Below are 12,967 nucleotides of genomic sequence, written 5' to 3' on the forward strand. Positions count from 1 at the left end.
TTACTATTTTTCTGCTTTGATTTTTAATTATTCCATTTATCTACCCTTCTTTCTCTCTGAAAGTTTACTTACAGCCAGACTATGTACACAGAGGGAGAATAACACTTGTAACTCTCTGTTGTTATTATCTATCATAAATGTATGCTTAAATTATATAATTATAATTTAAAATTAATAAATAAACATAACCTTACAGAAAGTGGCATGTAAAGAAAATACTCAAGTAAAGTACCTCAATTTCTTTACATAGATAAACATACTTAGTTACTGGCTACATACCCCTGTATGATGTTAGGACTTAGGACTTTTATAGAGGTACTGGTACCTTTATTAGAGGATCTCAATACTTATTCCACTACTGTAAGAAGTTAGTGTCTCTAACAAAGGGTTTCCTTTGTCTGCAGATGAATTTTAACTACAGTGTGAATCACTCTGACCTGAGAGACATGTTTTTCCATCTTAGTGTTTGGTGTTTACCCCAGGATGATTTCAGGTTATAACCATGAGGTGAGGCCAGCCTATATGAACTTTGGGATCACGTGTGTGGTGCTAACTGTCCGGGCAGAGAGCAGCAGCAGCCTCTGTAACAGCAGCAGCAGCAGGCAGCAGTGCAGCTCCTCTGGGCGGACGCTTCCACTCTAACCACCGCCTCTTTCTCCAACTGCACTGGGAGAGATTTATGCTCCAGCTTTTCTCATTTATGAGCTCCAGTCCACCCTCCGGGACCCCACTAGGACGGTGTGACCGCGTCAATGAAGCGTGAAGACGGCATGGGAAGCCCCGTGTACCCGAGATGACCGACGGTTTGGTCCGAATAATCGCTTCTTTTTGTCGCCAGAGAGGGAAACTTAAAACAAGGCTTGTTTTTTGGAGTTCCACCTCCCCTCCTCTCTCCCCGTAGGATTTGATTCAAAGGCGAAAACCAAGATGGCCGCCGATTCCGTGCAGGTAGGAAAAGTTGACAACTGTTGCGAAAAGTGCGCAAACTTTGCTCTACGTGTTCAACTTTAAGCTAGCTAACAGTTTTATTTCATTAAAGTTGAGTCGCTGTGAGTCGGTGCTGTTAAATTTAAGTTAAGGGCCTCTGTTAGACCCCAAAGGGTTGTCTGGGAATTATCCATGGATTGAGGCCTGGGAAACAATTATCCAAAGTTACTTTTCCTGAAATATCCAAGTTTATAACCGGTGGTTTGGTGCGGAAGCTGCCGTGTTAATTAACGTAACGGTTATTTTTTGATAAAAACCTTTGTTAATGTCGCTGTAATTTAAGACAAATAAAGGTTGTTGAACGTGAACTAAGAGCTTTGTAGCCTCACGTTAACCTGCGTTACTTTTGGGAAATAAACAGTGTCCTGCATGCATTCAAACACCGGTAACCACATGTTTTTCATGTTTAATATCCTTATTCGTGATATAAATACAGTTAAAATGGCTCCAACTTTTATATAAAGTAACGTAAAGTGATGGTGACTGCTTTACGTTAAGTTTTTTTGAACACAGACCGGATAAACTTAAAACTCTAGCTGTGTAAATAAACCAGAAAATGTCTATTATAACACACAAGTTAACATTTTTATATTAAAACAAAAGCATTAAAGTGTTACAGTCATGTCGCATTATTCCCAATAAACAGTCATGACTCACTGATTAATGTGGTTTCACTTGAGTGACGTAAGACTTGAAATAAGTCTTTCTCACAAAAACATTGTCCAACAGCTACAATTCATCCACAACTTATCTTATCATGCTTAAAGTGCAGTCAAGCATCAGCTTTTTGTAGCACTGCCCTACCAAAACTGTGCTCCTGTCCTGTTACAGCAAAGACCTGTCTGATTACTCATACACTATTACTCATCTTTACTGGGAGTACTGGAGGGAAAATGGGAACCACAGATAAGTATGTGCAAGAAGTTTTAGTTCAAATGTTTCTTATTATTAATTTGATGTACCAGGGCTGGTGCAGACTGAGGCAACAGGTGGTGGTGACCTGCTGTCATGTCAGTGATGCTGTTGCTGGACTGGTTTAATCATAATGTTAACCTAAGGCGTGAGAATATATATCTACATTGCAATATGAGACTAGGAATCGTCTTAGATTTTGGATATCTTCCTGTCATAACCAGGATTGGGAATTATTTTTTCATCCACCTGCCACTGTGGTTGGTGGATTCCAAAATCTATCAGTCACTCAGTAGTTTACCATTGTTTTTCGGTTTGTGAGTGATGCAAATCTAGCAGCCAGTTGCATTTTTATCGGCATTTGGCAGGTGGCTGGTGCTTATTTCCATCCCTGACTGTAGGGATGCACGACAATATCAGTCAGTCATTGGAATTGGCCAACATGCTGATAGTATCAGCTTTAAAGTGAACTATTAGAAGCACAATGAACTGTTAGAATCACATTTTATTTCATGTCTTCACCTGCTGGTGGGCCATCACTAAGAGCATGCATAATGTGATGTTAATTCATCATATTATACATATATATCTTACGGGTATAATTCACTAAAATTGGGTTGGGAAAAAGTGGCTATATCGGTATCTGTTATCGGCCAAATTAGTTGTTATATATTGGCATATCGGATATCTGCAAAAAATCTGATATTGTGCATCCCTACCTGGTTGTAGGCCTAATTGTTGCCTTTTCCTGGTTTTAAAGGTTGCATTACAGTAAAGTGATGCATTCTGAATTAACCATTTCTAGTTATGTTATTTACCTTTACCCACTTAGTCATTATATCCACATTACTTGGGTTTATTTATTTAAAATCTCACCGTGAAACATTAAGTAAAAGCACCAGTAGTCATCGCTACAGTATTGTCGCAATATTGAGGTCAAAATTATGACGTTTGATTTTCTCCGTATGGCCCAGCCCTGTGTTAACGTTTATTTTAGTCACTCAGCACAGGTGTTTTTTCAGTTGCTTTATTGGTAACATGCACAGATGGCTCAACCTGATAAACAATATTTTCCACCATGGGTTTATAAAATTTCAATTGGCACAGTAAGCCTATTTGAAATAGTCTGAAAACAGTAAGAGCCATTTCATAGTTTCTGCATCCACACCTGTGCAAGGGAGCAGGTGGGGGTGAGGGTCGTCATCCAGCCATGTCCATGTGTTTGCATGGACCCTATGTGGATGTCCGCATGTAACCCATTTTTTGTCATCACACAGACTGCGCACATAGCAAGCGCACAGAAAGAGCATGCTCCAATCTCTTGTCCATTCCAAAACACTGCAGGCAAGCCAGCTGCAGCTGCTGCATGGTGAAGTTTGTTTTAAGTTGGATATTTGACAGACATTAATTCCCGACCCAGCAGTGCTTACCTAGTTTCAATTTCACCTGACGTTGGCAATAGGAGAATGGTAAACTCATCTATTGGTCCTATCGTTTACTGCTGGGAGGGGGCGCGAAAGTATGTCCAAGCCGTCCGAGCCATAAGATGGTGGCAAAACAGTTGCACTATGGCCAAGTACGATATCCAATTCGCAGGAGCTGAAATATTTTAATAAAATGTAAAATGTGTCGCAACATACCAATATAAATGAAGCATCGTGATGCTATAGAGACGCCCTGGCCAGCATATCATATTCCAAATGTAAAAAAGCATGCTTGTTTGGTACTGACCCCAGCTAAAAAGACATCATCATTTTTGTTTTATTTACTTTTTCTTTTTTTTGTCAAAATAAAATGCAAACATTTCCATATTCACTAAAATCGCAACATGTATTGCAACTTCAATATCTCAAAATAATCGCAATATGATTTTTTTTTTTTTTTTTTTTCATATCATGCAACCCAAATTAAGTCGTCTTGTATTTCAGATTCAATTATATTATTTGTAAGGATTATGCTGTAATTAAGCTAATCATTATGCCAGGCTAGGTGCTGTAAAATGAAAATATGTTACCCTCGGGGCTGGCTGATAAAAGTTGGCATCACATTAGACTAGTATTACTCTTAGCATTTCTAGTATGAACTAACGTGCAGTGCTAATGCCCAGATGGGCTTTTGTTTAAAGTGAAAAATAAAAATAAAATGTTTGTACAATTAACATCCATCCATTTGGACTGGATAGAAGTGGAAAGTTAATCTGACCTGGCATACTCAATACTTACTAGATAATTGTAGAAAAATCTGACTCTGTGTTTGGACTGTAAGGATTATGTTTGTTGCCAGTATGATGACTAACATAACACAAGCCCAGCCCTGTGCATCAGCATCTTGCATATTAGGACTTAAAAAGCGTCATCTGGAAGTCATACGCTCCCTATTAAAAGATGCATCTATGTTTAGCTGCATTCAACTAAGCCAGCTAAACTTTAACATATATCGCCCTGGTGTTTATGTCGAGTGGAACCAGATCAACTCAGCCGAGCAACAGGTGCGTCAGTGCACTTTACCGTTTGTTCTCCTTTATGACATTACAGCGTCAGTGTTCTGGACACAATAAATCTACTGTCTGTCCTGCTTAGAAATGACCATTAACACTGACCTGAAGTGCGTGACATTACCTACAGTTCGACTTGACACGGGATATGTCTAAGGCTCATGTGAAGGCTGCATTTGTAGGATCTGTGTTTATTAGCCTGTGCTGCTATTTCTGGTCGCAGCAGAGCACCAGGCTGTGGCCAGGGCACTGCAGCCAGCTGTGGGGGTAAGACGGCTGGGTGTCAGGTTGTAGGTTGAGATAGGCCTCTCGCAGAAATGGCAAGAGCTTGGCTTTTTAAGCATGAGCCTGGATAGTGGCCTCAACTTTTCCATTGTCCTATTGTGTGAATGGAGCTCTTGTTTTTGGACTTGGAGCTTTCAGGCTTAAAGAGCAAGTTAACCTGCTTACACTTGAGGCTCAGACCTAATGTTTGCTTTTACTTCACAGTTTCCTTTCATGTCTTAGGTACTAAAAGAGCTCTTTAACAAGTTCAACATGTGAAGGTAACTGCTGCCTTACCTTTGTGAGAATATTATCAACAGTTTTTTTAATACAGTTCCTATCTATGGCTATTCATTTATTGTTTTTATTTTTTGTGGGGATGAACAGCTTCTGTTTTATTCATCTAATAAATTAAGCAGCTATCCATTTTTGTAATGTTGAACAAAACATGTGGCTAAAAGGCTTTAGATAAAGTCTTTTCATCTGTGTTGAGCCTTGAACATTTCACAGAGCAGCCAGCAGAGCCACACTGACAAGAACAAGTTCCCTCCATCCATCACAAACTGTGTGCATTGTGCTATGAGTGGAAACATTTGCTTACAATTCCTGCTTCACTCGTCTTTGAACCTAATAAGTCTCGAGCTCTCGGTGTGGCGTCATACCCCTGACAAGGCAATACATTTCAGCAGCAAGGAATGATAAGGGCTTTACAGGTAAAAGAGCAACTCAAGGAAGTATTGCAGTTGACAAGAAATAAGAGGTGAAACTAATTCTGCAAATGAGCTCCTGCTCTCTTTCTTTGGATATAGTTGCTCCGTTTGATCTCAAATTAAAACGCAGACCTTGTGGGTCTACTAGCTGATTTATTTCCACCTTATCTGATCGGCCTTTCATGGATTTCCTTGCATTGTTGCGCAGTAAAATAGGCCCTTTAGGGTGTCCTCATGCTGTCCTCATACTGCGTTGGGCAAACACAGCTACAGTACAAACAAGTTTTGCAGCGCAGTGAGCTGAAGAAGAGAGCTGCTTTTCCCCCCGCACACCCTTCTTCCACTTCCAGGAGTTGTGACCTCCATTTTACCTATGAGTCATCAAGAAACCTCTGGACCAGGATATGTGCAAACTATAGCTTCCTTTAAAGTGAGCACCTATAGAGGAGAGGGGGGTTTTACAAGAGCTGGGCGAGAGTATGATTGAGCACATGGAAATCCCTTATTGTACCAAACAGGATTTTTCCCCCTACTTTAATCTATCAGTCAGGAGTAGAGTAGCATTTAGCCCAGGTAACTGTTTAGCTAAAGCACCCAAATCCTGGAGTTAGGAGATGATGGCCTAAATGAAAGCTACTAAATATGATGGCCTTTGCGGTGTAAAATATCGCCTTTCCTCTTGAAGAGAAGGTGGATGTGGACTTTGTTTGAGACAAGATGGCCAACCGCCAAAATAAAACATTGTGGAAAACCCTAGCCGAGCACTACCAGACCAATGCCCAAATGGGAGTTATGGGGCTTGCACACTTCCGTACGGTAACTTGCCGCCTCCAGTTATTTTAATGAGAAGAAGGCAGCAGAGGGGAAGCGGTTTCAAACATGGCAGTAGGGGTATGAAGCAGTTGCCGCCGCTGGATTTTGCGCTGCAAGGCAAAGTTCATTGTGTTGGTGCCTGGCTTAAATCGCCTTGGTTTGGCCGATCAAATAGAAGGTGGGGGCATCGCAAAAGCAGAATAAAGACAAGATGCAGGAGCTGATAATGTTGGTGTCTGAATACTGTGAGCTGTACAACACAGCGCTAGCAACTTATAAGACAGTGTTTCAAAATACATTCTATATTTGGTGGTACCTGATGGTAGAGGGGCGCTTTGAAAAACACTTTGCTTTTTGGGGAAAAGCCATCGCAGGTAGGCGGTACCACGCGGCAGTGTGAAAGCAGCTTTAGTCTGAAACCTCTCGGTTCACTTTCGATTAAAGAGGCCTTAGACTTTGTTTGAGACAAGATGGCCAACCGCCAAAATAAAACATTGTGGAAAACCCTAGCCGAGCACTACCAGACCAATGCCCAAATGGGAGTTATGGGGCTTGCACACTACCGTACGGTAACTTGCCGCCTCCAGTTATTTTAATGAGAAGAAGGCAGCAGAGGGGAAGCGGTTTCAAACATGGCAGTAGGGGTATGAAGCAGTTGCCGCCGCTGGATTTTGCGCTGCAAGGCAAAGTTCATTGTGTTGGTGCCTGGCTTAAATCACCTTGGTTTGGCCGATCAAATAGAAGGTGGGGGCATCGCAAAAGCAGAATAAAGACAAGATGGAGGAGCTGATAATGTTGGTGTCTGAATACTGTGAGCTGTACAACACAGCGCTAGCAACTTATAAGACAGTGTTTCAAAATACATTCTATATTTGGTGGTACCTGATGGTAGAGGGGCGCTTTGAAAAACACTTTGCTTTTTGGGGAAAAGCCATCGCAGGTAGGCGGTACCACGCGGCAGTGTGAAAGCAGCTTTAGTCTGAAACCTCTCGGTTCACTTTCGATTAAAGAGGCCTTAGCAACAGCCGTGGATCAAAATGCCTCTGGTAGCAATTGGATAGACCTACGTGTGACATAGCGCCGAGCGACAGATGGCGGTAACAAGACTAGTGAGCAGAGGTGGGCTGTGATGGTGAAGCATCAATATGTCTGTGAACAAGAGTTGCCAGAATCAGAAATTGACAATAGTACTTAAACAGAGAGTTCCACAGCAGCTGCCGCCATCTTGTTAATGCCTCAATGTTGCTCCTCTTTACGAAGCTAGGTTTGCGCTCACCGTAGGGTCCCTGGAGCAAAGCTGCACAAGCTAAGAATGAAGTCATCACGTATTTTGCACAAATGTTCTGCAAGTTGTCAGTAATCAGATCACACAGGCCCTATATTAGATAAATGGTTGTGATTAGCCCACTCTAGACGATGTAGGGGGACCAGCAAATAAAACACGCGCTTGCAGATTCGTCTGGTTCCTAGGCTTGGGAAACACTGCATTTTGTATGAAACTGTAGCATGGATAAACTGGTGAGTGCGCAGAATTCCGCCAAGGTAAATGCCTCAGTGATTCAGTGAAAGCAGAAAATAGTTTGCGTATCTGCCCCATGATTTAGATCCACTCCAAATTTGAATTTGTCCTACCTTGGTCCATGCTACACCCCTCCACCAAGTTTCATGAAAATAGGCCCCGTAGTTTTTGTGTAATCCTGCTGACAAACAAACTGAACTGAAAACATAGCGTCAAGATAATACAGCCTACTTGGTACTTAAGTGTCTTGTGTCTTCCAGTGACAACCTTGCAGAGTTAATTCCTAATCAGTTGCCGTGTTTTAAACCCTCTGTCAGTTGTTGGGGTGTCGCTTCACAACTTTCTCCTCCAAGTTGCTTTGCAGGGGGGAAGGCCACAATGGACAGCCAGTGTTATGTTTTTAACTTGGGTTAATTTTAGCCACAGTTCTCCATGGAGTGAGATTAGGTCCCATTCTGGGCTGCTCTGACCTCACAGAGTTAGAAGCTAAGAGGGATTTGGCTGTCGCTGCTCAGACGGTTTATCTTCCCTGTTGATGTCAATGGTCTGTGTGAGAAGGAGAGAGCTGGAGAAAATCGGATACCAGCGGAGTGAATGAGTGTGGCTTTGGACGGAGCCTCTGCCAGCTATCGTGTAGCCTAACCTTTGTGGCGGAGGATATCATTTCTCCTAACAGAACTTCAGTACTTCATGTCATGATTGTTAGTGCTGCTCAGCAGAACATGCGAGGACGGGTTGGTTCAATTGATATAGAGATGGAGCTGGCTGAAACCGACGAAGTTCAGGTAAAAGATTCATAAAGCCTTGATGTTTTGTTTTGTTGACTTGATCCATCCTTTACATCGTCTTCTCAGGCAGTTGTGATTTTAACAGCGGCACACTAAATTGAAGCTAATGGCATTTACGCCTAAATGTTACTCAGTGTTTGGTTTGACTGCTTCCTTTTATAGTAAAGTTATGATGAGTGCAACAAGACTTGGATCTCATGGTTGTCACAGAGTGGCGATGTGCTGTTTTTCACATCTCATTATGCCCTTATTTTATGGTGCAAGTTAATTTGTTCACATTTAAACTCTGGCATGGTTTCACTTTCTCTGAGCGCAGCAAGTTGTGGTTCACCTTTACAATTTACGTGTTGTTTCTGTTATCTGGAGTCGCACTCAGTTTGACTTGTGTGTGTGCACTTTACCATGATGATTTTTTCCAAACACCAAAGGTCACAGATGTGCATATGCATAGCTAATTGCGCAATGATTTGCACCAAAGTGATGACAGGCTTTCGGTTTTTATTTGTCCTGTCTGAGCCATGATGACTCATAGATTGAAGAGCTTTGGTTTCATAGTTGTGAGCATGTAACACAATTAAAACGTTATGGTCCAACAACACATTCAAAACTGGAAGATATTTTCAGGCCAAAGAATTAATAAGCTGTGTAATAAAAAGGAATAAACTGATGAGGGCTCAACTTGAATTGTCGATTAATCCGTCTTTTATTTTCTCGATTAATTGATTAGATCTGTCTATGAAAAGCAAGAAAATGGTGGAAAATGTGTTTCCACAAAGCCCAAGATGACGTCCTCAAATGTTTTGTTTTGTCCACAGCCCAAAGATATTCAGTTTACTGTCACAGAGGAGGAAAGGAACTGGAAAATAGCCCCATTTAAGAAGCTGGAATCAGAAAATAGGACTTTTTTTCTTAAAAAATATTTAAACGATTCCTTATCCGATTAGTTGGCGATTAATTTTAATAATCAATGACTAATAAGCTATTAATCGATTAATTGTTGTAGCTCTAAAACTGATTATTCACAGTCCCTTCATAATCACAGACGTATTCTTTGATCAACTACTGTAACGTAACCGGTGCGCCACTGTGTTCATGATGAACTTAAGAGCTGAAGCCATTCAGGAAGTGACCGCTAATCCCTCCTTAGTTAAGGTGACGGCTTTAAGGATACAGATAAATGGTGACTGACAGAGGCAGTGAAAACACCACGTACAGACAGAGAGAGGCTAGCTCAAGTTCAAAACACACCACGACACTGGGTTGACCTCGCCGTACTCAGGTTGGCCTTCCTGTGTTGAATCTCATGTTTGGTCAGAAGATATAGTCAGTGCATTTAAGTCACAATAACTTCCTTCATCTGACATACACTCATTGTAGAACTGTAAATAGGTAAATTATTATATATCGTCACCTGATGCTCAAGATCAAATCACACGTATTTCACTTAGATTGGTGGTTCAATGAGAAACTCAGTGACTGCTGGGATGAAACTACGTCTGGAGCTCCTCTGTTTTTATTGCATCCTTACTGCTTTCTGGGGATGTGTGCAATTATTCGACAAGTTGATTAAACATGGCTGCGCTTGCTAGCTGGCACTAGAAACACTAGCTGGTTCAACTTATTATTAAAAATGAATATTTTATGTGATTGCGTTCACCCAATGAAAATGCTGTTGCAATGATTTTTTCCTGCAGTTTCCTAAAGATTTATTTCCCGAAGAATATTGTTTTTAATAAACGTTATTTGTTAGCTTTTATTTAGTGAGTTGTTTTGTTTTGTAGGATAATGTGTAATATTCATAATGCATGGTGCAAAGTGCCACACATTGCAGCAGCATTTAAAATGATTTCAAATGGCCCTTATATGCAGTGCTCAATTTTGACTGCTTTCTAAATGTTTTCTTATTTTAGACTAGTTGACTGGGGTTTAATCTTCCATTTAAACATCCAAAAAACAAGTCGTTAGAAACATCCCTACTGCTTTGATGTGCTGCCACTCACGATAAAATGGAAATGCATTTGTTTTATGGGGCAATAACTTCAGCTGTTTTAAAACAAACAGCAAGTCGGTGCTGCTTTCTGTTTATATTGATAAGTCCTGTTGGTTAAACGCTGCTCAAATACTGCCAATCTACTTGTTGACCGAGTCACTGACCTCTGTTTGTCCTCTCCTCCTTTTTCTCTATTATCCTATTTTCCTCTTCCCTCTTCTTCTCCCTCGCTGACCTCCTCTAAATTACATTCCACAACTCCCTCTCCTCTCCTCGTTGTCCTCCTCCTCCTCTGCTGTCCTCCTTCAGGGGGATGCCAGGGGCCAGCAGGTGGCGGAGCGACTGGGTCTGGGACACAACCTGGACCTGTCTGACACCATGGTTCAGCAGAAGCTGGATGAGATCAAGGAGCAGATCCGCCGCGAGATCCGCAAGGAGCTGAAGATCAAAGCAGGCGCCGAGAACCTGCGAAAGGTAAAATTACTGAATATGTTTTTGGTTTTCTCTCAAAGGCCTACTTTGCCAATTTAAAGGGACAGTTCACCAGAAATCAATAATATGTATTTTGCATTTGTGCATCTACTCATGGACAAGAGGCTCATGCTTGTTACAGCGCGAGATGTAAACGTTAATGGCGTCCTCCTTGACGGAGCTGTAACATTAGCTAGCTCAGTGGTGCTAGATGAGTTAGCAATAGATGCACGCTTCCTTCTGAGCCCAGTTGGTAGATGTCGTTTGATAGAAAGAAAATAGTTCCTACATGAAGCTGTTTATAGCAAGGACAATTTTGTGCGGATTATTATGACTTTTGGGAAGAGACATGAGGCAGCTGTGGCTCAGAAGGCAGAGCGGGTCGTCCACCAATAGGAAGATCAGCAGTTCGATCCCCATCTCCTCCATTCTGCATGTTGAAATATCCTTGGGCGATAAACTGAACTACAATTTGCTTGATGTCTGACTGAGTAGATGGCACCTTGTATGGTAGCCTCGGTCACCAATGTATGAATGTGTGTGTGAATGGGTGGATGTGACAAGTAGTGTCAAAGCGCTTTGAGTGGTTGAAAGACTAAAAGGCACCATTCAAGTGCAAGTCCATTTACTATTTACATTGATGTTAATTTCTTAAACAAGTCGAGTTCCATTATATTTGAAAGAAGGCATCTCTACGGCCGTTATCTCCAGCTCTCGGCAACTCACACCAAAACTATCTAGACTGATAAATAAAACTACAAGTATGAAGAAAAATAATTATTTTTAATTGTAGGGTGAACTGTCCCTTTTTAATATTCACTTTTATAAAGTTGAAAGAGACATATCAAAGGTCAAAAAGGCCAAAATCGAAGACATTTTGTTTCCTCGTAAATCTTTGCTGTTAGATACATTATAAAACCTTCTCATGTCTCCTCTGCTCTCCTCTCCTCAGGTCACCACAGACAAGAAGAGCCTGGCCTTTGTTGACAACATGCTGAAAAAATCGAACAAGAAGGTTGAGGAGCTTCACCAGGAGCTGCAGGAGCTCAACGCCCATATCGTGGTCAAAGACCCTGAAGAACTGCTAGGTAACAACAGACACACCACAGCAAAGTCGCCCTAGAGGATTTAGTAAACATTAACCACGTAGTAAAGACAGTTGACACAAGCTAATGCTCATTGTTGTCGTTGTGTGCTTTTACATCAGCTCCATATTCCTTTAATCTAAGCATTTGATCGTTGGGGTTAGTTATATGTTGCTCAAATTAAAGCTTAAATTATTTTTGCATTTTTATTTTATATTTTCAGTCAAAACAAGTGGGTTGATACAGTTTATTTAATTGACAGTTGTAATCCAGTTGTCGTGGTTGGAGAGTTTACCTGCAGCTATTTCTGTGGGTTGTGCCTAGATGGTAACCCTAGATATGCAAAACTCTTGCAAGCCGCTTTAAAATATTCTTGTCTCTCTGTTTTATGGTGTGACCACACAGGTTGTCTGTGGTTTTCCTGATACTGGTGCCAAAATGACACTTTATAAACGCTACCTATGCCTAGACGATACCTGAATCGATACTTAAAGTAAAATAAAGTACAGTCAACAACTTAAATTGAAATGAAAAGGCAAATTTGAACTTGAATTTGAACAGTATATTAACTCTGAACAGTTTAAAGGTCTATAGTGTAGGATTTAGTGGCATTTAGTGACTGAGTTAGCAGATTGCAACCAACTGAAACTTTTCCTGTATGCAAAGCTTGTAGTGCTTGGAGTACTATGGTGGCAGATGCGAAAATGTTAATGTCCCTAGGACCCGCAATTATACAATTAAATCATCAATTTCTGCCAATACATCCCCCTAAATCCTACTCACTGGGTTAGCCACAATTACAATTATGTAACACTAAATAACAGTTACAGAACTAAAATAGAATAAAATAAAAAATGATTTAACATCAGTAATTGTATCCCTAACTCAGGAGAGACTTAACAGCCAGATATTGCTCTGTTACCTGTATAGGAGC

The 12,967-nt window shown here is 41.1% G+C and overlaps 1 protein-coding gene across 1 annotated transcript in view; it reads left to right on the top strand.

Annotated features, from left to right (window-relative positions):
* The first annotated feature begins 574 nt into the window (after positions 1-574).
* The window catches only part of pkn2a (protein kinase N2a), a 39,598-nt gene continuing 27,205 nt past the window's right edge, over positions 575-12,967 (top strand). The window contains exons 1-3 of the mRNA XM_033650329.2: positions 575-948; positions 10,787-10,951; positions 11,901-12,036. Of these exons, the coding sequence (XP_033506220.1) occupies positions 928-948; positions 10,787-10,951; positions 11,901-12,036 (322 nt within the window). The 5' untranslated portion in view covers positions 575-927. The remainder of the gene's footprint in view (positions 949-10,786; positions 10,952-11,900; positions 12,037-12,967) is intronic.

This window comes from Epinephelus lanceolatus, chromosome 12 (assembly GCF_041903045.1).
Source record: "Epinephelus lanceolatus isolate andai-2023 chromosome 12, ASM4190304v1, whole genome shotgun sequence".
NCBI classification, from domain to species: Eukaryota; Metazoa; Chordata; class Actinopteri; order Perciformes; family Serranidae; genus Epinephelus; species Epinephelus lanceolatus.